Raw genomic sequence first — 25227 nt, forward strand, 5'->3', positions numbered from 1 at the left:
GTCTCCAGACTCCTGGCCCAGTGTTTCTCCCTGGCCCTGCAGCTGCCTCTGAGAATTAAAACAGGAATAAATAAAATAGCAACTGCTCCAGGCCAGCTCCTCAGAGGCCTATCCTGAGAACTGCCGCTGACCGTGGCCATGCGCGGTCCCACCGTTTCCCATCTTCAGGAGCCAAGAAAGTCTCAAGAGACCAACATTCCCCCAATGGAACCAGGGTCTGAGGCATGGGGGGGCTGCCCCCCACCTGGATGGAGCTGGCCAGCAATTAGGAGCCAGAATCGGCCCAGCTCTGTTCATTCTAGAACCACGGTAAAAGCAGGAACCGGGATGCCTGAGCAATCCATTCTCCCCAGTGAAAAATTGGGGGTGTGTTTCCAGAAAGCACCAGGGCAAGAAAGAGCGATGGTTCTTGTGAGTGGAAATGAGGAAGAGAGGCAGAAAGAAACACAGGGCGGCATGCACGGAGGGGACACACGGACGAAGCCGCGTAGCAGGGCCGGTGCGCGAGGGCTAAGGCAGGCTGGGGTAGAGGAGAGGCTTACTTCAGCAGTTTGATATTACACATAATCAGGTCCTTCCAGTTAACAAAAATCATAGCACCCTCTTTCTCTGTCAGCAGCTCAGACTCCATCAGGGGTTTCTGAAAGATCTACAGATGCAGAAAACGAAGCAGTACAGAAAGCAAACAGTTAGCTTAAAACTCAAACGCACGCACACACCGGTCTGTTCAGAGCCACGGGAAGGACCGAGGCGTCTGCAGCTTTGGCTGGGAGGCCCAGAAGCTGCAGAGTTTCTGAAGCAGGTGGCCCTCCCTCTGCCGGGGGCTATGGGGGGTGGTGGGTTCCCATCAGGTCCACACTGTTTTACAAGGAGGCCCACTAAACCCTGGAGGACAGGCCTTAACTCCGCCAGGACTCAGCCAGGGGTCTGGACAAAGGCACTCAAGCCCTCACCTGCCACGGTGAGGAATTGGGCACAGGGGGGAAGTGGTGGGCCGAGAGATGCACGGGGTGGGGGGCACTCCCGCATTCCTGCTCCCAGCATCGGCTGCACAGACAAGCCTCAGGAAGCCCAGGGGAGCAGCCCTGGCAGCCGGGCCCCCAACCAGCAGCCTGGGGACAGGATGGACTCCTCTGCTCTGCCCGCAGCCTGGGCTGGGCCTGGGACGGAGCCAGCGAGTGAAGGCCTGGTACCAGGTGGGCGCTGCCCCCCTCCGGGGCTCCAGGAAATTGAGGAGCCTCACCAAGCTCCGCGTGGGTGGGCAACTCACAGTAGACCACAGGTCTTGGCTGAGCCCCACGTGGTGAGCCCCTGCCTAGAAAGAGGTCATAGCTACCATTGCAGGCAGGCCACTCGCCGGAAGGTACCTTAGGGACCGGGCAGGCTGAGGCTGATCCCTGGGAGCGCAGAGTACTTCATGAGTCTTTAAGCCGACGTTGAACCCGGCATATACCAGGCCACTGCACAACGTACCGTATCTAAGAGGGTGACATTCACAGCCTAGACATCCAAGACTGTATATTTAGTGACAGTCACATGTCTTGAGAAAGGGACACCTCTTCATACCGATGCTCCCTAAGCATTAATGATGGCCTTGGGGGCCATCAACTCATCCTGCATCCTGTGCTCATCAACACTGGGTAACCGAGCAATGCCTTTCTGGGTCGTTAAGACTATCAGAGGAGATGGTTTCACAATAGTTCGGGTACGGGGGTTCCCAAACGATCACGGTACTTTTCAGACTGTAGGGGGACCCCGACGTCCAGCTCTGCAAACCCCCGTCTCCTAATATGGCAACCTCCCATGCGTATGGACCAAAGGCTTCCTGAAAAGCAGAACTTCCCAACTCTGCACCTCCCCATCCTCTGGACTAGGCAGACAAGGCCCTCCAACAGCTCCCCGGGAGGAGAGCCAAAATGAGACATCGTCCAGGACGGGGGAGGGAGGGTATGCACGGGGTGCCAGGAGGAAACATCTTCGTTCTCTGCAACAGATTTTTCTGGTGGGTGATGTGTAGCATGAGGAATAACCAAGACATCAGCAGGTGACTGCCATCCTTCAGATGTCACCGCTGGGGGCCAGGGACACGATGCTCTACAGCGTCGATTAGCTGGTGGCTGAGCTGCAAGTGTTCTGAGCCGAGCTCAGACTCCCACCTCACAGCCCGTGTGTCCCCTCTCATGCACTCCTCACAGGCTCGTCTATCCCTGGCTTGAAGGGTCTCTGCCCCTCTGTGGGTGGGATTCACAGATGAGAATTGTGAGTCCGTGGCCACGGATGAGAATTAAGCATCTTCTCTTGGGTAAGACTCTCCTCTGTGATGTACCGTCCTGATGCTCCCGTACCTCGGAAAGCTTCTCACACTGGGAACCAGGACCCAGCCCTCCTTGACAGAGTCGCTGCCTTCCCCACCCTCTGCCAGTGCCCCCCACCCTGCCCCAGCACCCCCAGCTGCCCTTACCTCCGTGACCAGCTGCAGGTCATTCACATAGTTCTCCTCCGTGACAATGAGCTCGTGGATGTATCCCTGTCGCTTTCTCTCAGTTGGGGTCAACATATCCAAGAGGTGTAAGTCTGAACACCCTGAAAAACACAACCATGGGGACAATTTAGTCCAGGTCTGGGGAAGCCTGTACAGCTTCATGGGGAAGATCCCCAGGGTCCTCGTGGCCTCGTGGTCTCACTCCAGTTAGACAGTGTTGTCCCCTAAAAAGATATGTTCAAGTCCTATCCCTGGTAACTCTGAAGGGGACTTGTTTGGAAATAGGGTCTCTGCAGATGCCATCTAATTAAGACGAAGTCATAGTCAATTAGGGCGGGCCCTAGTCCAATATGACTGGCGTGCTTATAAGAAGACGACACAGAGACAGACAGAAGGAACGCCACATGACGACGGAGGCAGAGCCTACAGTGACGTGTCTACAAGCCAAGGAATGTCAGGGATTGCTGGCAGCAACAGAAGCTAAGGGAAAGGCATGCAATAAATTCTCCCCTGAAGCCCGCAAAGGAACATGGCCCGGCCCAAACCTTGATTTTGGACGTCTCACTTCCAGAACTATGAGAAAATAAATTTCTGTTGTTTTAAGCACACCCAGTTTGCGGTCATTTGTTACAGCAGCCTCAGGAAACTATTACAGGCCTCACACTCCTGCTTCAGCAAAACCACTAAAAGAGTGTCAAGAGAGAAGACTTAGTGGGCACTTCCCTGGCAGTCCAGTGGTTAAGACTCCGTGCTCCCAGTGCAGGGGGCACGGGTTCGATCCCTGGTCGGGGAACAAAGATCCCACATGCCACATGGGGCGGCCTAAAAACAAACCAAAACAAACAAACAAACAAAATAAACAGAGTAGACTTAGTAACAACTGGCTGACATTTCCTGAGGGCTCTCACCATGCCAGGTGCTCTACCAGGAGCTGAACACTGACAGTTGTGTTTAATGCTCACATAGACACTAAAATCATCCCTATTGTACAGACAGGGAAACTGAGGGTCAGAGAGGTTGCCTCACCCAAGCTCTCTCAGCTGGGTGGTGGAGAAGCTGAGATGGGAACCTGACACTTTGACCCCAGAGACTGGACTCTACCCCAGATCACTGCTGTTGGATCTGAGCTACAGGAGGGCACATGGTTATCCTGAGGTTGGTTTTTGGAGGATGAAATGGCGGTGCTGAGGCTCCTGATGGGCCCGGGGATAGGGCAGAGGTGGGGCACATCCAGACGCTGCTGGGCAAACTCTCCTGGACCAGGCTGCTGTCCTGCACTCACGGGAGCTGAGCAGTGAACCTACAGGCGGACAGGAAATTCCTCCAGGTGCAGACGGCCGGACACAGCTTTGGCTGCAGGTCCTCGAGGAGTAGGCTCTGCTGACGTGGGGTGGGGCATGCACAGCAGGTGGCGCCCGCCCTGGCCTCTGCTCACTTAGCTGGTTACTTGGGGTTGGTCTGCTTTGGATGCTCTCGGGTTTCGGGCAGAGGCTGTCCCCTGCCGCAGGCACACTGGAATGAGGGGCGGGGAAGCTCGCGGCTCTAGGGAGTACCCCTCCCGCAGGTCTGGACCTACCTCTTCCAGGTCAGTGGTCCCCTCACCCCTGTCCTTTTTATCAGGGGTTCTTTGTTTAATCACCAAAACCGGATTGGTAAAGAAGACTGGGAGGTGTCTTGGAGGTAGGTGGGGGTAAGGCGCTGAGTCCCATTCACTTGCTTTTCGCATCCCTTCTTCTCCCCACAAGGGGGTGCCGTGGAGCACAGTGCGGAACCCCCTGCTGGACACCAGTGGTTCTCAAAGTCGGGTCCCTAGACGGGCAGCATCAGCAGCACCTGGGAGCTTATTAGAAATGCAGATGCTCAGGCCCCTGCTGACTAGACTGTGGAGCCAGGGCCTGGAATCTGATTTAACAAGCTATCCATGGGGCTTCCCTGGTGGCGCAGTGGTTGAGAATCTGCCTGCCAATGCAGGGGAAACGGGTTCGAGCCCTGGTCTGGGAAGATCCCACATGCCGCAGAGCAACTGGGCCCGTGAGCCACAACTACTGAGCCTGTGCATCTGGAGCCTGTGCTCCGCAACAAGAGAGGCCGCGATAGTGAGAGGCCCGCGCACCGCGATGAAGAGTGGCCCCTGCTTGCCACAACTAGAAAAAGCCCTCGCACAGAAACAAAGACCCAACACAGCAAAAATAAATAAATAAATTTTTTAAAAAAAGAAAAGAAACAAGCTATCCAGGTAACTTTTTAGGTACACTCAAATCTGAGAAGACTGCTCTGAACTATCAGGGGTTCCTCAGAGTTTCCATCTTCCCCCGAGGGAGTTTCTAGGCTCGTGACTGATCTAGTCTATATGCTGGAAGCTTCTGCAAATAGAACGATCCCTCTGGGGCGAATGATATCATAGACTTCTTGGTAAATGCTTCACTGGGCCCAAGATTAACTCTGAGCTGGCGCTTCCAGCCTTCAGTGTTGTCCCCTCCCCTGGCCAAATGCCCTCTCTAGAATGCTGGAGCTTCTCTTCCTCGGACAGGAAAATCCCAGGATGGGCAGATGGATGCCAGGAAAGCATCAAGGCTTTCATGTTAACACCCTCCATGGCCTTCCATCCGAGACCTCATTCAAAGCCATGGCAGTGCGGCTAAACTACAATTCCACAGGGCCACGGGCTGAGTATGAGCCTTTGCGTAGGTCTGCAGATGCTTCTGGAACTCGGGCACTCTGCTCAGCCACCAGCTTGGCCTAGCTGTCCTTCCTGCCTCGGTGCGTTGACTGTGTTTTATTAAAACAATTGCATCAACAATGAATTCTCAGGAAGGAAGCAAGTCATGACTGCTCACCTGGGGGGCTCAGCCAACCTCTGCCAAGGTGATGCATGAGCCCCGGCTTACCAGAAGCTGAGTGATGTCACCAATTTCTTTAGCTTTCTTTAGGAAAGCCACCCAGGAAACACTCTTGAATTTGGGAGGAAAATATCTCATTCCTGCCTTATTCTTACCAAACCTTCCTGTTAGTGAGTCCAAGGGCCCAGGGGTAAGGCCATTTCTTGTTAAAGGGTAGAATACAGCCCTTGCATTACAGACTTGTATGAACTCAGGGAAGCAGAGTCTCCCCTGCAATTTTCAGGACATTCCTTTCTTCAGGGATATCAGAGTACTGGTACAGACCAGCAGCTCTAAAACTCAGTTCCCACACACTGTGCAGTGACGTTTGCAGGGACACAAACATTGGGCTAGTAGTGGACACTGGTTGGAACAGTCTTCCAAACGTCCCCGTAGGTCACAATTCCTCTTACAGAATCTGGTGGATGCTATGAACTCTTACCTCAGAAAACATATGTATACAATGCACACAATATACACATTTTGCACACAATTTTAAAGGATTTGCAGACCCTCTTGAAGCTTGCTCATGGATCTCATTCCTTCATTCCTTTGACAAATATTTACTGATATCCTACTGTGCTGGGTGCTGGGAATTCAGGATGGAAGAGGAGAAATGCCTGACCCCCAGAGCATAGCGCTAAGAACCCTGGGGTCCTCAGCTGGGGGTGGTGCTGCCCCCCCAACAGTACTGAAGGCAGTACTGCCCCCCCACAGGCTGAAGATGGTACTGCCCCCGCTACAGGCTGAAGATGGTACTGCCCCCCGCTACAGGCTGAAGACGGTACTGCCCCTCCCCCAGGCTGAAGACGGTACTGCCCCTCCCCCGGGCTGAAGAAGGTACTGCCCCTCACCCAGGCTGAAGACGGTACTGCCCCACCTACAGGCTGAAGACGGTACTGCCCCTCCCCCAGGCTGAAGACGGTACTCCCCTCCCCCAGGCTGAAGACGGTACTGCCCCTCACCCAGGCTGAAGATGGTACTGCCCCCCCTACAGGCTGAAGACGGTACTGCCCCTCCCCCAGGCTGAAGACGGTACTGCCCCCCCTACAGGCTGAAGATGGTACTGCCCGCCCACAGGCTGAAGACTGACTGAGGGTGGTATTGCTCCCCACCAGGTTGAGGGTTGCACTGCAACCATCACTCAACTCCAGGCTGAGAATGAATTCTTGGTTGTCATAATGACTGGAGGTGGCTGCTGGAATTTGGGGGGCTGAACCAGGGCTGCTAGATGACCTGCAATATACAGGACAGAGAATGGCCCACCTCCAGTGCCAATAGCACCCCACTGAGAAACGGTGACATTCCTAGAAACTGATAACTCTGCAGCAAGGATGGTGCACGTGACCAGAGACACACAGAACGACTGAGGAACCGGACACAAGGACCTGTGAGGAAAGATGACAGGAACTGGCTTGCTTTGGATTTCAGAAGTTCATTCTTCTGAGTCTTCAAGTTTCCCACAGTGTGGTTTTGAAGAAGCTCAGAGCCAGAGCAACAGCAGAAGGTCCAGGGTGGATTCTGGGCCACTGGTCTAAGAATCCCAGGTGCTGAGGCCAGTTCAGGGTGAACTGACCGTCTCCTGCTCATGAGAAGGCTGCATGGCATCCTACTCCCGGCAGCTCCAGCCTTCGGTCAATCCACCCAGCAGGCTGAGAAATATGGGGGGCCAGTGCTGTGTGACTCTAGGCTACTTGCCCCAACAAATCCCACCCTGTGCTGGCCCCCCAACCAGCCTGCCTGGAGACGGAGTGATGGTCCAGATGGCCTCTCCAGGACCCAGAACCCAACGAACAGCAAAGATTTTGTGGGGAGATTCGTCTCAGCATTATGTGCCAACAATGTTGGCTTGGATCAGTCTTTTCAGCTACTGAACTGACCCATAGGATGCTGTTTTAAGAATTCTTGCTGATGAATGCCAGACCAAGAGAACCATTAAAGACTTGAAATAGGTGCTTTGAACTCAAAAATATCCTTCCTTTGAAAATTTAATATTTAGAAAAACAAAAGAGTTTAGAAACTCCATTATTCAGAGCAGGGTAAGTGGAAAAGACATTTCAAATAGAGAGTTTTCTTTAGGGGTGGAGGGATGTGGTCCTTCTCTCCTTTGGGAACCAGAATAAACATGCTTTGCTGGCTTCCTTTCCCAGTGAAAAACGAGAGGGCAAAGCACAGCAAATAAATTTTGTGGACATCTCGGCATGGTGGAGGGATTCTTATAACTAACTATAATCCACTCGCAGCTGAAATAATATTGCAAATGACTCCAGGCAGTCAGAAATGATCCCCAATTACAACCCATGTAAAATTCCTAATCTGTGTGCTGTCCCTTATAATTTCGTATAGTTAGACACATTTACAAAACAGAGAGAGCCGTGATGCCCCTCTGAAAGGATTCGAGTCTGGGGCACTGCAGAAAAGTATCTTACCCCCAAAGATCATCTTGTCCCCTCAGTGGGACATTGCTCATAGGAACAGCATAATCTAAATAAATTGCTTTTTTACAAAAGTAATGCACGAACACATGCTTATTGTAAACAGTTCCAAAGACACGAAGTGTCGAGATGTAGGGTAAAAAGCCCCCTCTCCCTACCCCAATCATTCTATTTCCTTTCCCAGCGGGGACCATAAGTTTTAAAACCAAACCAGGCCCCACAGCAAGCTGGCCACAGAGCAAAGCAAATAAACAGGCTTCATTCCTCTTATGAAAGGGCCAAAATATACAATGAGATGGTCAATAAATATGCATTGCATTCCCCCTGAAGTCCAAGAGACACAGAAATAAGCAAGGTAATGTCCTTGTCCTCAAGGAAACTCAGCCCTGGGGGTGACTGGACATGAAAATTAAATTTAAAATAGCAAGCAACAAAGAATGGTCCTGCGGGCTGTGCCGACGGTGGAGAATGCAGCAACTCAGAAAATGAGATGCTCTCCATCCTGATGGAGGAAGGTTGTACGAGGACCTGGTCCTCCTTGCGCCAGGCTTCTATATGGCCAGGGAGGATGGGGCCATTATGTTGGGGACGTGTGGGCCAGCATGCCAGGTAAACACTGAGATGCTATGGAAGATAAGTGTGGAAGGAGACAGTAGATAAGGTGGGGAGTAGATTACAGAGGCCATGATGCCAGAGGGACAGGGGAGAAGCAGTATGGAAGCTTGGGCTATGGTTTTTCATCTTTAAGGGAAAGGATCTACCAGTGTCTGTGGGGACATTCAGTCCAAATCCTCTGGCTAAATGGCCCTGGGTCAGCACGATCCATATTAACTGGGATCCTGGAGCTCCCGTCTCCACAGAAGGCTTCTCCAGGGTTGGCCTGAATGTAGGAAATGGGAGCCGCATGGCCCTGGTGTCTCCTGCCAGGTGGGCACACTTCCCTCAAGGCTACACTGGATTCTCCTGGGAAAATGAATCTAATCGTGTTGCCCTTATTGCCCACAATGGATGTGACAACAAGAAGGTTCTGTGGTCAAAGCACTTTGTCCTTGCCCTGCAGCCGATGTCTAAGCCCCCTCTTCTCTAAGCTGTGGCCCACTATGGCCGCAACTGTGCTTGATGCTGGGATTCACTGAGGAAGGAGCAGGACAGGCGGTTGTCCTGTGGAAGCTTCAGTCTACTGGAGGCTGGGGCATATTATCCACACTCTGGTCCTTGCTGATTCACAGGTACCTCGTAGAGGACACCATGCACCCTGTCATCCATCCCTGAGACCTCAGAGGTGCAAATCCTTAAGACTGGATTTTTTTTTTTTTTTTTTTTTTTTGCGGTACGCGGGCCTCTCACTGCTGTGGCCTCTCCCGTTGTGGAGCACAGGCTCCGGACGCGCATGCTCAGCAGCCATGGCTCATGGGCCCAGCTGCTCCGCGGCATGTGGGATCTTCCCGGACCGGGGCATGAACCCGTGTCCCCTGCATTGGCAGGCGGACTCTCAACCACTGCGCCACCAGGGAAGCCCAAGACTGGATTTTGATGGGGGTCTAGAAATGCCAAGTGGGCACGGAGGCCTGTGGTGAGAGGTGGGGGAAATTCTACCTGATGGCACCAAAGACTCCCTGAGCTATGTCCAGCTGAGCCCAGGCATCCCTCTGCAGCCTGTCCGGGGACTCATCAGGGCCTTCTACTCAGCTGCACTCAGTCACAACCCGGAAGTTTAAAAGCGCCAATGTGGTTTCCAGATAAGCTTAATTGTCTCCCAAGAAGAAGAATCCAGCTACATGGGCTGCTGGGCAATTTAATGACTGTTGAGAAGTGGCAAAAATCAAATTACTCTCAGGGATAAATCATCTCTTAATTTTGCATCAAAAAGAATGTTAGTAATTTTTTTTTAATCAAAGGCATATCATTCATGGCTTTATAACCGATGTTGGAATTCCTGGTGTGGCATCAAGTGCCCCATGGTCTGCATTTGTTAGCTCATTCCTGGCCAAGTTTATGTCACCATCCTTGTTTTTCTTTCTTTCTGAGTTCCCGCTGTCAATGTGCTCTATCCTGCAGTATGTTAGGGGTCCTTACTAGCCGCCGTAAATAAATCTTTTGAGTACACAAGGCAGATCGGTGTGTCAGAAGTACAAACACATTTCTCTTGCAGTATGAGGAAGGAGGCCATAGTGTTTTTTTTATATAAGTTTATTTATTTTATTTATTTATTTTTGGCTGCATTGGGTCTCTGTTGCTGTGCGCGGGCTTTCTCTAGTTGCAGAGACCAGAGGCTACTCTTCTTTGTGGTGCACAGGCTTCTCATTGCAGTGGCTTCTCTTGTTGTGGAGCACGGGCTCTAGGCGCGTGGGCTTCAGTAGTTGTGACACGTGGGCTCAGTAGTTGTGGCTCATGGACTCTAGAGCACAGGTTCAGTAGTTGTGGCGCACGGACTTAGTTGCTCCGCAGCACGTGGGATCTTCCCGGACCAGGGCTCGAACCCGTGTCCCCTGCATTGGCAGGCGGAATCTTAACCACTGCGCCACCAGGGAAGTCCCTAGGCCATAGTTTTGATGAGAGGGATCTGGGAATATTTTCCAGAGGAGGAGGAATTTGAGTTGGGCTTTCCTCAGGCAAATGTCAGGGTGGGTGAGTAGGAGTTAGGGATCAGAGCAGAGGGGCAGTCGGAGAAAAGGGCAGCAAGAGTGGGGTGGTAGGGCTAGAAGGCAGGTGAGGAAGAGGGAAGCAGAGGCTGGGGTACCAGGGAGAACGGAAAGTTCACACGGATGCTACTCTGAGCCACATGGTTCCAAGTGCTGTACGTTCATGGACTCACGAACTCCTCCCCAGTAATCCTATGTGGTAGCCACTGCTGTTATTCCCCATTGAACAGACAGGGAAACGGGCACAGAGAAGTTAAGTAACTTGCCAGAGCCTCAGTTAATAAAAGGCAGAGGGGATCTTACCCCAGCGTTCTTTCTCTTGATCACTATGCCTCTCGCCTGGTGGAAGGGTCATGCATCAGTCAGCCGGGCTGCTGTAACACAGTTCCACAGACTGGGCGGCTTGGACAACAGACTGTATTGTCTCACAGTTCTGGAGGCTGGAAGTCCAAAATCAAGGTGTCAGCAAGTCTGGTGTCTTCTGAGGCCTCTCTCCTCGGCTGGCCATCTTCTCCCTGTGTCCTCACATGACCTTTCCTCTCTGTGCGATCATCCCTGGCGACCCTTTGTGCCCAAATCTCCTCTTCTTAGTAAGGATACCAGTCAGAGTGGATGAGGACCCACCTTGATGGCCTCATCTTAATGACCTCTTTAAAAGCCCCTTCTCCAAATTCAGTCATATTCTGTGGTATGAAGAATAAGGGTAAGGGCTTCAACATATGAATTTTGGGGACACAATTCACCCCTAACAGGTGGGGAAGTACAGTCAAGGAGGCTCTGAACAATGTAGCTAGGTGTCTGGATTTTCGTCTTTGCTTGGGGAGCCAGGGAAGGTCTGGCTGTATCTTGGGAGGGTCACTGTGGCAGCTGCGTGGAGGATGGAGGGGGCCGTGGCTCTTGAGTTTGGCTGCACGTCGGAATCACCTAAGGAGCCTTTAAAAAGCCTGGCGTCCCTGCTGTACTGCAGACTCATCGAATATGACTGGCTGGGGTGCGACCCGGGTATCCATGACTTGTAAACCTTCCAGGAGGTTCTGATGCGCAGCCAACGGTGAGGACCATGCCATGAGAGGGAAGCTTGCCTGGAAACAAGGCGCCTGGTGTGAAGAGGGAGTAAGACTCAGAAACTAGATCTGTCCAGGCACATGCAGGATGAGAGTGGCCACAACCGCTGAACCGACTCCAGCCCAAGGCAGCTCATTCACGCCACTTGTCCAAGGAGATGTGATGGCCGTAACCACAGAATGCCATCCTCTAAGGCCATCCACACCCCAGAGCCCAGAGAACCTCTGATGCTCTGTTCCCGGAGGCCACACTGCCACCACCACCTGACCCCCAACTCCAGGGCTAGAGCTTGTAAGATCAGTCTGCTTGATGCCCTCATTTTACGGATGGGAGAGCAGAGTCCAGAGATGGACGGTGACTTCTGTGATCAGGAATAAAACCTTTGCTCTTGCTGCCTTGGAAAGTGGAGACTCACAAGGAAACCACGAGCTTTTGAAAGAGTGGGGCTGAGGGTGGCCCATACCCATGGCTCTCCCAGTCCATTCCTGGATGACCCAGTTGAGAGGACACTCCTGTCCTCGGAGCCAGAGGCTGGTGGCGGTTGGTGGCAACAAGACTGGGTCAAGGCTGCCAGTTCTCCTCTGAAAATGACCCTGGCTGACCAGTCCCAGGGCAGCCCCAGCCCATGGGAAGCTCCGGACACCAAACCAGCTCTGGGTGGTCCACAGGGGCATGGGTGGACTTCTCATCTCAGTGGAACTTTCTTCACAAGGGTCTAAGAACAACCTGGTCCCCTGTGGTCTCTCCTAACTTGGCAAACTGACCCCGCTGGAACACGAGAGACCACCCGAGCCCATGACATCTCCTTCTCTTTCTCAGCAACTGCAGAGATGCCCTCAAGTCCCTGCTTCCATGGAGCTTCCATTCTAGTGGAGGGGAGACATAAAACCAAACACAAAATCAATATATATTATTCAGGGTGGCGTAAGAATGGTGAATAATAAGTCTCATTATTAACAAGCTCATTTCCTGTTCTAAGGTCTTCTCACATGGATTTTTTTTTTTTTTTTTTTTTGGCTGCAACTGCACAGCTTGCGGGATCATAGTTCCCCAACCAGGGATCGAACCCAGGACATGGCAGTGAAAGCGCCACGCCCTAACCACTGGACCGCCAGGGAATTCCCTCATGTGGATTTATCTTTTCAGAGCGGTGCCTTCCCAGGTGCAGTTGGTGCAAGGTTCTAGGCCACACACAGCGGGGAGACTGGACACTGGGGTGCGTCCTTTCCCTCCAGCCTCGCTGGGGATGAAGAAGTAAGCCTGCGGAACGACAGGGGGGCAATACCAGACTGCCCACCACTGACACTTCTTGAGCAACGGCTGAGAATGAGGTACCGTGGGGAATACACAAGTGTGAGAGGTAGGGGCTGCCCTCCAGTTTCTAAGCAGATGGGGAGACTGGGCATCATTCAGTACTAAATACAAAGGCAGGTACCTTTGCTATTTAGTGTTTGTAGGTCTTCAGGGGATAGGACCTGGCTCCCAAGAAGCTCACAGTCTGATGAAGGAGGTAAGAGTATCTCTGTCTATGCATCAGCCTCCATCCACTCAGCTTATGTACGGTAAGTAACTAGTATTCAGCAAAGAGCTCAGACATGGCGGGTTAGAGGGGCTGGCCAAGGCAGCAGAGAAAGGAGGGGTGAAGGTGGGCAGACAGAGCAGCGGAAGATGAGGTGAGGGCATTCCAGCTGGGGCCCACCAGTGGCTTCAGCTTAATGCAAGAATCTTGGAGAGGTGGTGAGGAAAGTGTGGTGATAGAAGGTCTGGCTGCGTAAGACTCGACGGGCAGGGCGGGGCCGGTGATGGGGGTCCATGGACCCGAGCACACATACCACCTCCCCCGGACGTGCAGGCACACAGAGCCCTGGGAGGAAGACGAAGCTCAGGGAGGTTGAGTCGTGTGATCTCCAAGGCAGGGAAAGGCTCCACGTCCATGCTGTCTGCCCAGCCAGGATGCCACAGTGGGGACCAGTGATGAAAGTGGACCTTTCTTTTTTTTCTGGTTGCATCACACGGCATGCGGGACCTTAGTTCCCCGACCAGGGATTGAACCCGTGCCCCCTGCAGTGGAAGCGTGGAGTCTTAACCACTGGACCACCAGAGAAGTCCCAAAAGTGGACCTTTCCCTCAAGTAATTTGGAGGTCAGAGGAGGCAGTTTTCAAGAGAGCCAGCTGGAAACCCACTGGGCCAACAGAAGCCCGGACTTCTGTTTAGGGTCATCATGGTGACCCAAAAGGTAGCAGAAGGAACTAGGAAGAACATTAGACCAGGATGCTGGAGACCAGCCTGGGACTTCACCTCTTTAAGCATCAGTATCTCCTCCTGGAAGCCAGAGTAGCTGCAGCCCCTGCACCCGCAACCCGTTCTGACGCCAGAAACGTGGAAGGTTTGTAGATGACAGAGGCCACTAATGGTGGTCCCGTCAGCAGCTCAGAAAGGAAGACCCTGGTTGGGGAAGGCTGAGCACAAATGGGCAAACAGGTAGGAATAAATGATGAGAGGGTGGGGCAGGGGCTGCACATGGGCAGGAGAAGGGAGCAGATCAAGCGGGGCCTCATGGACCAAATGCAAGATTGGGGTCACTATCCCAGGAGGACTGGGACCTCCCTGGACGATTTTAAGCAGAATTAATTGGGTTTTTAAAATAGCTCTCTGCCCATGGTGTGGAGAAGAGGCTGGAAGATAGCAAGCATGGAGCAGGTACCGGGTAGAAGACTGGTGCATCCTTACGGGAGGAGCAGGAGAAACTCATCAACCCTTGGGGCCTTTGCACTGGCTGTTCCTGGGGCTTGGAATACGCTTCCCCTTGACGTTTGCATGCCGACTCTTTTTCTGCAGTCAGATCTCCACCCCTCCACGTGACCTCTCCAGAGAGGCCATCTGCTGTAGCCCTGGCCTTCCGTCACACTTGTCCCAGTTCATCCACCACTAGCTGAAATGATTTTGCTTATTTGTCTGCTGGTGGCCTCTTCCCGCTCGGAGAGCAGGCACCCTGTCTGCTGGGGTTCTGCTGAGCCCAGCCTCATCACCTGGATCCATATTCCTCAGCTGAGATTCTCAAGGAAGTAGCGGGAAAGGAGTTGCTTGCTGGAAAACAGCATGCAGGCGGTGTCCTGAGCCTGTGATACGGTCAGGGGGGGAAAAGGGACGGAGAGGATGGGCAGATGTACTTCTGCCCCTTGAGGATGGGGTAGGGTGAAGGTTCCTGCCCGAGATCACATCAGCAGAGGATTCAGATGTGTGGGGCCCTTCCCAAGGGGGCCTCAGAACCCCAAGGCAACGCACCAGAGAGGAGAGGGGGCATCCTGGCTTTGCCTCCTGCGCTGGGGCAGACTGTAGGGCTTGCGGTCTGCTGGAGGCCCGGCAAAGAGGGCAGAGATGCCCAAGGCCCAAAGCTCTGGATCCTGAGAAGCATCTCAGGGTGTGCACAGGGGGGTAGGAGAGAATTAACCTCCAGTCTTCAAGTGTGCTGGGGGTGGTTGCTCTGGAGACAGTACCTTGGGGAAGCAGCCCCTAGTGATACACATCCCTTAGGCAAGCTACATGGTTGCTTTAAAAAACAACGAGCTTCTGGCATATTTGGGGGCTGAACGTTCCAATCTTTGCTGGCAAGAGAACACAAGGCCACAGAATGCAGTGATGAGAAATAAAGGATCCAGTGACTCAATGCCTGTGTGACAGGTTTATTGTGGAGTGCCGCATGGGCCTGCCAACACAGTCCACAGACGTGACATTTAAAAGCCTCGTGCATTCCACTGGCTCTGTTGGTCTCCCCACTGCCAACCAGCCGTGTGAAACCCAGGGCGGCTTCTCCTCCTCTGCCAGGACATCTGCCGAGACTGTGGCCCAAATCCCAAATGCCCCTGCACGTTTAGGGAGCACAGGAAGGTGTTTGAAAAAGCTGCTTGCTTTGACATGGGCCAGCCTCCCGCTAACTGAGAAGGGCCCCGATTTGCGCACAAATGAATGAGACGTCTGACAGTTTTCAGGGAAGCTGTCCAAGCTTTTTTCTCTGAAATCCCCATCTGCAAAAGCGTGTTTTCTGAAAGTCTTAAATGCACACGATCCTGTGCTGTCTGGGTTTAATGCAAGAAAACAGGAAGCCAGTTAAATGGGTTCCGTGATGCTCCCCGACCAGGCACAGATGCCTTTTCTCCTCAGCAACAGTAACAACAAAGCTAGTATCTATTGGGAGCTTACTATCTGCTAGGTGTTATTATTATCTCTCCATATGTAAACGAGGAAAATGAAGCACAAAGACGTTAAGTAATCTGCCCACGACCACACAACCAGTGAGGGGCAGAGCTGGGATTTGAACCCCTGCTCTGAACTGCCATCTTGTATTGCTTCCTAGCCTCTAAAAGGGCCCAGAATACAGTTATGTGGATCCCCCACGCTCCCCTCTACTATCTACCCAAATAGGATGTTCCAGGGAATTCCCTGGTGGTCCAGTGGTTAGGACTCGGCGCTTTCACTGCAGTGGGCCCAGGTTCAATCCCTGGTCAGGGAACTAAGATCCCACAAGCTGCACAGCACAGCCAAAAAAAAGAAAGAAAGAAAAGCAAGTGTTCCAAAATTTTAAGAGAAATGGAGTCAAATATTACACTAAACTTGTAGATAAGTTGTGTTATTATATACAGCGGCCAAGGAATGAAAATTGAGAAGCTACAGCAACACGTGTTCCTAGGTTGGTCCAGAGTGAGGGCGAGCCTGTGTCTTTGGAAAATCTGCCTGCAGTTGCAGTGAGAAGGACTAAGGTTGAGGAAGCCAGTGGCGTCTTGAGCCCATGTGCTGAAAGGGGCAGCAATATGTTGGAATCCTTCCCTCCCATGGCAGCCCCAGGAGTGGGAGGACCACACAAGGGAAGGGGAACTCGCTCTCCATCTTTCCACAGATGCAGTCACTGATGATGTGGAGGTGGGTGGCTCTGAAGCCCTGGCAGAGATAGGGCTGCTCTTCTCAAATGCACAAGCCAGAGAGTCTGGGAGCTGCCTTTGAGAATGTCACTGTAGCTCCCAGACCGTCAGTGCCCTCAGCTACAAAGTGCAGGGCATGTGCCCAGTGTTCTCCAAGATTTCAACCTCCTCAAATAATCCCGGGGGGCAGGGGGTAGCACCTCTGCATGTACCTGCGGCCACCGTAGACCTTTTCCTATGTGGGGCCTGGACTGCAACTAAGTGGACTGGGACCAAAGGGGACTGTGTGTGGCAGGGACCGAGGGGGGAAGGGGCAGCTTGGGGCACGTAAGGGGAATCAAGTTGTTCAGTACTCTGAGTGAAGCAGCATCGTTGATGAAAAATGGCAGCTCAAAAGTGCCTTTCCCCCTCCTGTGTCAGTTAGGAGAAAATACACAGAGGAGACTCTGTCCGACTTTTAAAAACATGATGGGCTGGGTCAAAGGAAGGGATGCTTCCTCTTTGGAAGCTTGTGGCATCATCTGACATTATGTGCCAAGCAGATGTGGGAACAGTGGCTGTCAGTCTGTGCCAGGATCTTCGAGAGTGATACTTGTCTGCTTACTGGTGGTACTACGAGCTCACCATTCACCCACTGTTACCAAGCTACTGACGTGGGCATTTAAGTCAACTGTAAATCATTGTCTCTCTTTGTCTGTCTGTCTGTCTGTCTCTCTCTCTCTCTCACACACACACCCCCCCAGCCTGCTGACAACATAAAATAATAACATCGTAGCTTCAAAGAGGTAGCATGCTTAACAGGAGGTGGCATTGATACAATTTTATAGCTGATTCTCATTTTCTACAAACAAAACCTTCAGTTTTTGTGACTCAAGTTATATTATTAAAAAATGCCCAGGGAGTTTTCAATGTCAAGAACAGAACCTTCCTAAGAGGCAATGGAAACCTTTGATATGGAATCACCACACACCAGGAAACATTTTGGAAGTCTGGTTTTTATGTGTGGAATTTTCTTAAAGAAAGGCTCAAGAGACATTTGGCTGAAGTGAGATGTTCACATCAAGCTATCATGATCCTTGACCTCATTATGTTTCCCTATCCTACCAGGTCCAAAATATCAGACATTTTGAAGAAAGGGCTATTTTTCTGTGCAGTTTTGGGACTGTTGGCATTCCATGTCGTTTCCATAAAAATTCTCTTGGGTATTTTGGGAACTAAAAAGAATGAATAGGATTAACTTACAATTTTGCTAGAAGGAAAAATGAATATTCACTTTCTCTCATAAGTGATTTTCACTCTGCCAGGAAACAGGACTGACTGATTTGTTAGGCCTGTTCCCCAGCTGAGACCCGGGCTGGCATGGAGACCTGGTCCAGACGCAGGGGAAGACGCCCTGGCATCCTGGTCCTCAGCCTCCTGCACTGACCAATGAGCGAGAGGCTTCACGAGCAGCCCCTTCTAAGGAGACTGTTGCTCTCAGGAAGCTCACACCTAAAAGCGGAAGGGAACTGCAGAGACAGCCCGGCCTCCTCTCCGGGGGTGATAGAGTGCGACCCAAGAACCGGAAGTCGGTGCTTTCCTCTCATTCACTAGCTCCCGGTCCCACCCATTGGACAGGCATTCTTGAGCACCTACCCTAGTATGTGCCCGGAGATCATACAGTGTACTGGGTTGAACCACATGAAACTGCCGTTTTATAGGTCAGAAACAGGAGTACTGGCAAATACTTCGTACAGTTAAACCCACCACTTCGAAGGTTTTCCTAAGCTAGTGTTAGCAGGTTTTTCTCCTGATGCCATCAGAGAAGGTGGAGAGGACCCAGTCACCACTTGCTGGGGGATCTGGGCCTACTTCCAGAACAGGGTGGACATGCAATGATGTAATACATTGTAACTTTACAGGGGAATGAATCCTTGCTTTAGATCGGCTTCTCCCAGATACCATTTTATGCAGAGGCAGCCTGGAGCTTGGGCCACGTGGCTGCCTTCAGCTCTCTGGGTCCTGCTCTGCATGGGCGGGGCAGGCGGACACAGGAAAGCAAGTTGTCCTCTTCTTGTCCACGTGCCACTGGGGCAAAACTGTACCCAAAGTTCAGTCGCAAGTATATTCACCCAGAGCAACCAGGAGAGCATTACCCACAGCAGCCAGTGGGATGAGACCAGGGTTTCTCAACCTTGGTACTGGTGACACCTGGGGCCAGATCAATGTGGCCCCAGGGGGACTGTCGCTGTGGGGGACTGTCCGGTGCATTGTAGGATGTTTAGCAGCATCCCCAGCCTCTACCCACTGGATGCCGTGGTGTTCCCTCCCTCTGGTTGAGGAGCACTGGGTCAGATGGATACTCTACAATCCAGTGCAAACTGAATGATCTGGGAGGGGGAAAGAGCAGTTTCCTGGGGACCAACCTGTGTCAACAAACTCAGAACACAGCCTAGAGGGATGATCTATGGAGAGGGGCCTGGAGAGAGTTATAGAGAGTATTATAGAGCATTACCCACCTTGGCAACTGCATCCCTGCTAGCCGAGCTCAAGGCTGGAAACACTGACTTATACAGGTGAAGGGGTACCGGCCAAGAGACCGCTCACAAGGGGGTGGGCTGGGGGACAGTGACAGGGATCTCTCCGCCCACCTCTGGGTCTCCATGTGACATCTCTGCCTCAAACAGCCACTTCTCTTCCCGGCTTCATCCGGCTCCTACCCATCCTTCCGGTCTCAGCTTACACATCCCCTTCTCCTGGAAGTGTTCTCTGATCCCTCCCTTCAACGCCCTCCCCGCCCGGTTGGCTCTAGATGTCCTGCTCAGTATTACCTGGTATCCATATTTCTCCTAGCATAGAACGTATCACCTTAGCACGCACACGCACACGCACACACCCACCCCACATATATTTATGTACAGATACTTATGCAGTAGTTTGGTTTTCTGCTTGTTCCTCCCATTAGAACATGAACTTCATGAGGACAGGGACCCTGTCTCTACTGACGGAGCAGCACACCCTCCCCAGAACCCAGAGGGGCGTCCACACCCGATGGATCTCTCCCCCACAATATTTGGTGAATTGATGAAGGAAATCACTTTTCCACTGAATGGCAGGGGAGGACCAATAAGTGAAGTTCCTGAACGGAATCAAGCATGTGGTCATCGTAGCCAACAGTTCCATCAACGTGTACACCAGTTTGTTTCTGCAAAGGCAACGAGACTGGAGTGTGCAAGGCAGAAACGGATGGAGAACAACAGTATGGAAGATGTGAAAGTTTCCGTATTTACCCACATCTGTATGTTCAACAGACCCTTATCGTGATATATCTTTTGGACAAATGTTTTATACGCTGAGTCACATCACACACCTGCCAATGTATCAGTACCATGTACCAAAAGCCCAAGGAGACAGTTAAGCACGAAGCTGGGTGGTAGTTCTATTCTTCAAAACCAGTATTATGAGGGTTAACTGTTTGCAGATTGATCAGGGAGGGGTGGGTAGCAGGGGAAGAGGGAGGGCCGTTCAAAGAAGACTCAGTGAGGCTCTCATGGTGTCTGTATCACAATGGACAGCAGGCCACCTGCTCACGTCCAGTCTGCTTGTTCCCCGTCACCACTGCCAGCTTCCAACATCAAGAACACAGAGACATTTCCATCTAACTTTTATATGAAGAATTTAATTATCTATACACATAACTAATTCAAAAGTTGTATTACAGTTGTTAAAGCCGCAGGTTTATATATTTATATATTTTACATTCATATCCATGAAAATACTGACGCGCCAGTGAATGAGGGGGAGTCCTCGTTCTCGGCACCACGTGAGTGGAGAAAGACCTCTACACAATCGCCAGCACGGAATCCCCAAGGGGAGAGACGTAGAAACAGAAGTTCACTACTGTTAAAAGTCATTAGTAGAACCGCTAGGTTGTGCTTGAGGCTCCCTGCCCCCCGCCCCATTTGCTGTGCTGTCGGCAACGGCGTTTTTATTGAGAGCTTCCAACTAGTGTTTAAAAGACAAACATGGCTTCAGCTACAACATATCCAACACATTAACGGACCATGAGCTCCATTTCATATTAATCTGTAGAAATTCCACAGTCTAGTTAAAAAATGTAAACATTGGAAATTAATTGCAGGGAGACTCCTATACATTCTTTCTTGTCAAGAAAATTACTTGTTCAAAATACGTCATTCCATGAAAAGTCACTGGAATAAAACTTGGTATAAGAGACTAAGGCGAGATTGTAGATATTGTTGATCGTAACAACCTCAGTGGTGTTGTCTACGGATTTATGGTATGAAAACACGCAAAATTAAAAACCCAGAACAGAAAACACCAACTCAACCAGATAAATCTGAGACCGAACAAAAACACAGGTGCTTTCTCGTGTGGCTACAAGGTCACTGTGCAAAATAAAATTAATGTAATGTGATTAGAGCATCATACAAGATAACAGCTTTTGCCATGGAAAGAACTAATTTCTTATGTACAGGATGTATTATTACATGCTCAACAAGGTACATCTGATACACACAAACAAGCACAAAACAGCTTCTGTTTAATTGGCCTCGTTCTACACGTCTTTAAAACAGATATACTGAACTCCTCTGTACTTCTATAGTAGGGGTCAAAAACCCAAACGACACAATTTAGTTGGTAACACTGGACAAAATGAAAAAAATACATCGAGTCTCAGATTTATGGACATTTGGAACATTTTTTAATAGCACATGCAGCATTCCTTGATAGTGGGTCTTTTTGCAAAACCAAAATAGCAAAGAAGTAATTCATTTATTTTTTTATTAAAAGGCTAAGATATTTATTTTAAAATAATTTGAAAACTATTGGAAGCACCTGTGCAAAGGTGGGGGAAGTCAATTTGAGTCACTAGGAAAGCCACAAAAGGACCCACTACCCTGTGTATTTTTGTAATTTTTTTGCTTCTTTCTGTGCAAGTAATAACTCAACATTGCCATCACATGCAACTAAGGTAAAATGAGGTAAACTGCTCTGCAGTGAGTTCTTCTACTCAGAAGGCAGTAGGTGATCATGCTGGAAGTCACATGATCAAGGCTGCATCTCCCATCATCCCTCTGGGCAGTGATATGGGATAGTGGGTCTCTTTGAGGACTTTCAAGCCTGAGGGGGGGATGGACAACATATGATTCCTAGAAAAAGGAGGAAAACAACACATAAGCAAAACAAAACAATGAGCAAAATTCAAGCTAGGAAAATGAGTCAGGCATGTAAACAGCATGGTGCCAAAATGATTAAAAAGAAAAAAAAAAAGGAAAAGGGGGGGAGGGAAGGGAGGGGACATGCTACAGAAGGAATGATTTTTTTTAAAGAAACAAAACAAAACAAAAACCCCACGAGATAAAGTCTTGCATTACAGAAGGTCTTCAAAGAGACTGTTGTGAATGCAGCAATGGTCTAGCTTTAAGTTCTGCAAACAAAGCTCAGCAGAATCAGAGCAATGCTGCATGTTTCACCATGAGATACCAGAGAGGAGAGGCAACCGAGGCACCAGGGCACTTACATTGCTGGCTGGGGTCCATGTCTGTGGTCAGCTTCACGTAATTGGACGGGAAGAGCCCCACTTGCCCGTGGACTTCTCCTTTCCACCAGTCGGGGTCCTCCTTGTTGAGGACGTTGATGATCTGGCCCTTATTGAAGGCCAGCTCGTCGTCATTCTGCGCGGTGTAATCGTACATCCCGATCACCTGGCACACTGCAGGAGACAGGCCAGGTGAGGGGCGGCGGCACACCTGCGCGGCTCGCGGGACGGGCTACCTAGGGGTATTAGGTACTCTCGTGTCTCATCTGTGTCCTTTCCGAAGAGGACAGAAGTAAGTGGAGGGCTCTGATGGGCTTTGTGTAGTGGGGGCAGTAGAGGAAGACGGAGGATTGAAAACCAAGACGACAGCAAAAATGTCAGACCAAGCCTTGAGTTTCTATAATATCTTCCTCTTTTACACGTTTAGTTGTCAGCAGAAAATGTACAGTGATAACTGAAAGCTTCCATGGAATCATTTCTATTTGAGTGCAGCGGCACTCCTTCAAAATGCTGACTCTGAACATTGGCCCAACTTCACACACAGCTGCATATCATGGGGACTTCACTGTTGCTCTTTATTTCTTTTCTGGTTTTTTTTTTTTTTTTTAAGGTGGAAGGTAATTATCATCTGACCTCCAAAAAGTTCGACTCTTAGTGAAAAGTAAAATCAGTGTTTTATTCTGCTGTACCTTTGTGTCTCAAAATTTTTTCTCAAAGAAACACACAATTTCCACATTCAAGAACAATTTTTCTTTTCTCATTTTTCCCTCAAAACTATAGGAGGTTACACTGCCTTTATTCCCTGGCATTTTTACACTTCAGATAAAGTTTGCCTAGTTAGGTTTTACCCCCAGTTAATCTTTCCTAACCAACCTCTATACAGTCTTAGGCTTTAAAGATGCTCCAGCTAATTCAATCACCTCAGCAAACTATTTCTGCGGGTTTTAACCAACCTGATGAAGGGGACGCCGCCAGGCCTCCCCAAGGGAGAGGAGATCCAGCTGGCACCACACCCCTCTGCCCACATGAGGCCACGGCTCAAGCAAAGGGGCCCAGCTGTGGTTGGGAACCAGTCACAGTGTTGGCCAGTCCTTTCATTTCTTGCAAAGGCTGCCAGGTTTTAATCTGATTTCGCTGGGGATGTACAGCGTAGACATTTAACCACAAGGTACTGGAATGAAAATTCTGCATTTTCCACAAGTGCCACCCAAGCACTGATGGCTTAAAGACCTAAAGCAGAAGTCTGCTCCCCTAACCTCGCCCATCTCAACTATTACCGAAGCATCTAATTTGGTCTCTTCAATCAGAAAATAGCCAACCATCTAAGCTGCCGAGCCTCTGTTCCTTTTTAGCCCTTTAGGAGAGCGTGTATAACATCCTGTCCACTAAGCGCAGCCCCTGTGTTCACAGGAAATGTCGCAGGGGAGCTATTTCAGTCTCAGCTGAGCGGCACATTACAACCAACAGAGCCCTGGGGCCTCCCAGCTCAATCTCCTGACCTATTTAGACCCCGGCCATTTATTTTTAGGAGGCCCTTTTTGTCCCCTCGCCCCCTAGCCCAAATTCCAATTTAAATAGCTGGAAGGAAATCAAGAGAAAAATCTGGCTTCAATGGCATAGCATTCAGGGCCCCTTTAGGAAGCCGGTTCCAACAAGGGCTCTGTTGTACCCAGCACAGCAAAGCTGCTTCGATACTTGGTCCTTTTGAAAAACATACTCCATATCACATTAGCTGGGTGTCAGCCCCAGCAAGTACAAGAAGCGCTTACAGCCAGTGTGAAAGACAATCTAAGCTAAAAAAATTGAGTGGAAAGGCTACCATGACGCATAGACCATTTTCTGAGCAGAGAGTATAAGCTGCTTACCTGCTGGGAATGCTGCGGGCTTAGGTGGCTCTGTTGGAGTGATTTTGCTCATCCCAGGGCTTAAAAGTTTGACATAGTTAGCAGGGAACCAGCCTATCTGGCGCTTTTTCCCACGTGCCTAATAACAAAAAATTACATTACAATGTTTCAAAGGTTCATGTTCTTTCATGTTATACTTTGCACTTATACCAAGTTTACATATAACTGAAAAACAAATGACATCAATAGTAGAATCTACGGATTACTGTATTACAAAATGAAAACATGCCAGCTAAAATCCAAATTGTGGCAGCTATCAATCAGCAAAGCCTAGAATGTTCTGGCATGGGCTGGACTGTGTGGATCACAGAGTGCAATGTAGTATGTACAGGATGGGAAACTCTGCTCATTTAACAGCTCTCAGCTGTCATTTTCAGGTAATGTAGAGATTATGGTTTATGCCAATGTTATATATGGATTTTAGGAATGATAATAATGGCAGTCAACACGTGCTGGGTGCTTTTTATGAGCCAGGCCTGTGCTAAGCACCTTATCTGCATTTACCTACACAACAATTCCAGAAGGATAATACCATTACTATTTCCGTTTCCCACTATTACTATTCCTAGTTCCCAGATAAAAAGAGTAAGGCTCAGAAAAGTTAAGTGACAATCTCAAGGTTACAGGCTAATCAGTGGCAAGCCAAGATTCACAGTCACATCTGCGACCTTCTTATGGAGAATAACTGTACATATACAAGATGACATACACGCAATATATGGAGGACACAGGAGTCTAAACTTCACCTTGTTTTCAAAAGCCATCAGGCTTATGTGATGGATCAGCCACATTCTCCACCACCATTCCTGCCTCCTTCACTTTTATCTAATTCGACACAAAATCCATTCATTGAGTGTTTACATGCTGGGAGTTGTTGGAAGGGGATAGTATATGACACAGAGGAACTTATAATGAAGTTGGCGAACCAAGACTTGCACTCCTGACACAATTCCATGAGATGAAGACTCTAGTTAGGGATGATAAGTGTTATAACTACCCTTCTGCACATCACCAGGAGCAGAGAACTTAACTTACAGCACGTACACACACACACACACACACACACACACACACACACCCTCTAGAAGCAAGGCTTTGATAAAAACAGCTGCCTTTGGGGACAGGGTGGGAGGGAGACATTTGAATTCCCTTTCATAATTTTAATTAATTAATTAATTTATTTTCTGGGGGTCACGACACGCAGCATGTGGGATCTTAGCTCCCCGACCAGGGATTGTACCCACGCCCCGTGCAGTGGATGCGCGGAGTTTTAACCACCGGACCGCCAGGGAAGTCCCCTGTAATTTTAAAATTTGAAACCATGTGAATATATTACCTATTCCCAAAATAAGGAAATAAAA

General features: G+C 50.2%; 1 protein-coding gene across 3 annotated transcripts in view; it reads right to left on the minus strand.

Moving 5' to 3' along the window:
- ITSN1 (intersectin 1) overlaps positions 1-25227 on the minus strand; it is a 231947-nt gene that overhangs the window by 30761 nt on the left and 175959 nt on the right. For 2 of the 3 annotated variants that reach the window (XM_029214104.1, XM_029214103.1), the window contains 3 exons: positions 23828-23945; positions 21945-22136; positions 20059-21573 (listed from right to left, as the gene is read on the minus strand). In XM_029214104.1, coding sequence (XP_029069937.1) covers positions 21572-21573; positions 21945-22136; positions 23828-23945 — 312 coding nt within the window. In that variant the 3' untranslated portion in view covers positions 20059-21571. Of the gene's footprint in view, positions 1-542; positions 650-2461; positions 2584-20058; positions 21574-21944; positions 22137-23827; positions 23946-25227 lie in introns of those variants that run through there. The other variant, XM_029214102.1, reaches the window with a different exon arrangement.

Source organism: Monodon monoceros, unplaced genomic scaffold (genome assembly GCF_005190385.1).
Source record: "Monodon monoceros isolate NGI ecotype Baffin Bay Population unplaced genomic scaffold, NGI_Narwhal_1 Super_Scaffold_11, whole genome shotgun sequence".
NCBI lineage: Eukaryota > Metazoa > Chordata > Mammalia > Artiodactyla > Monodontidae > Monodon > Monodon monoceros.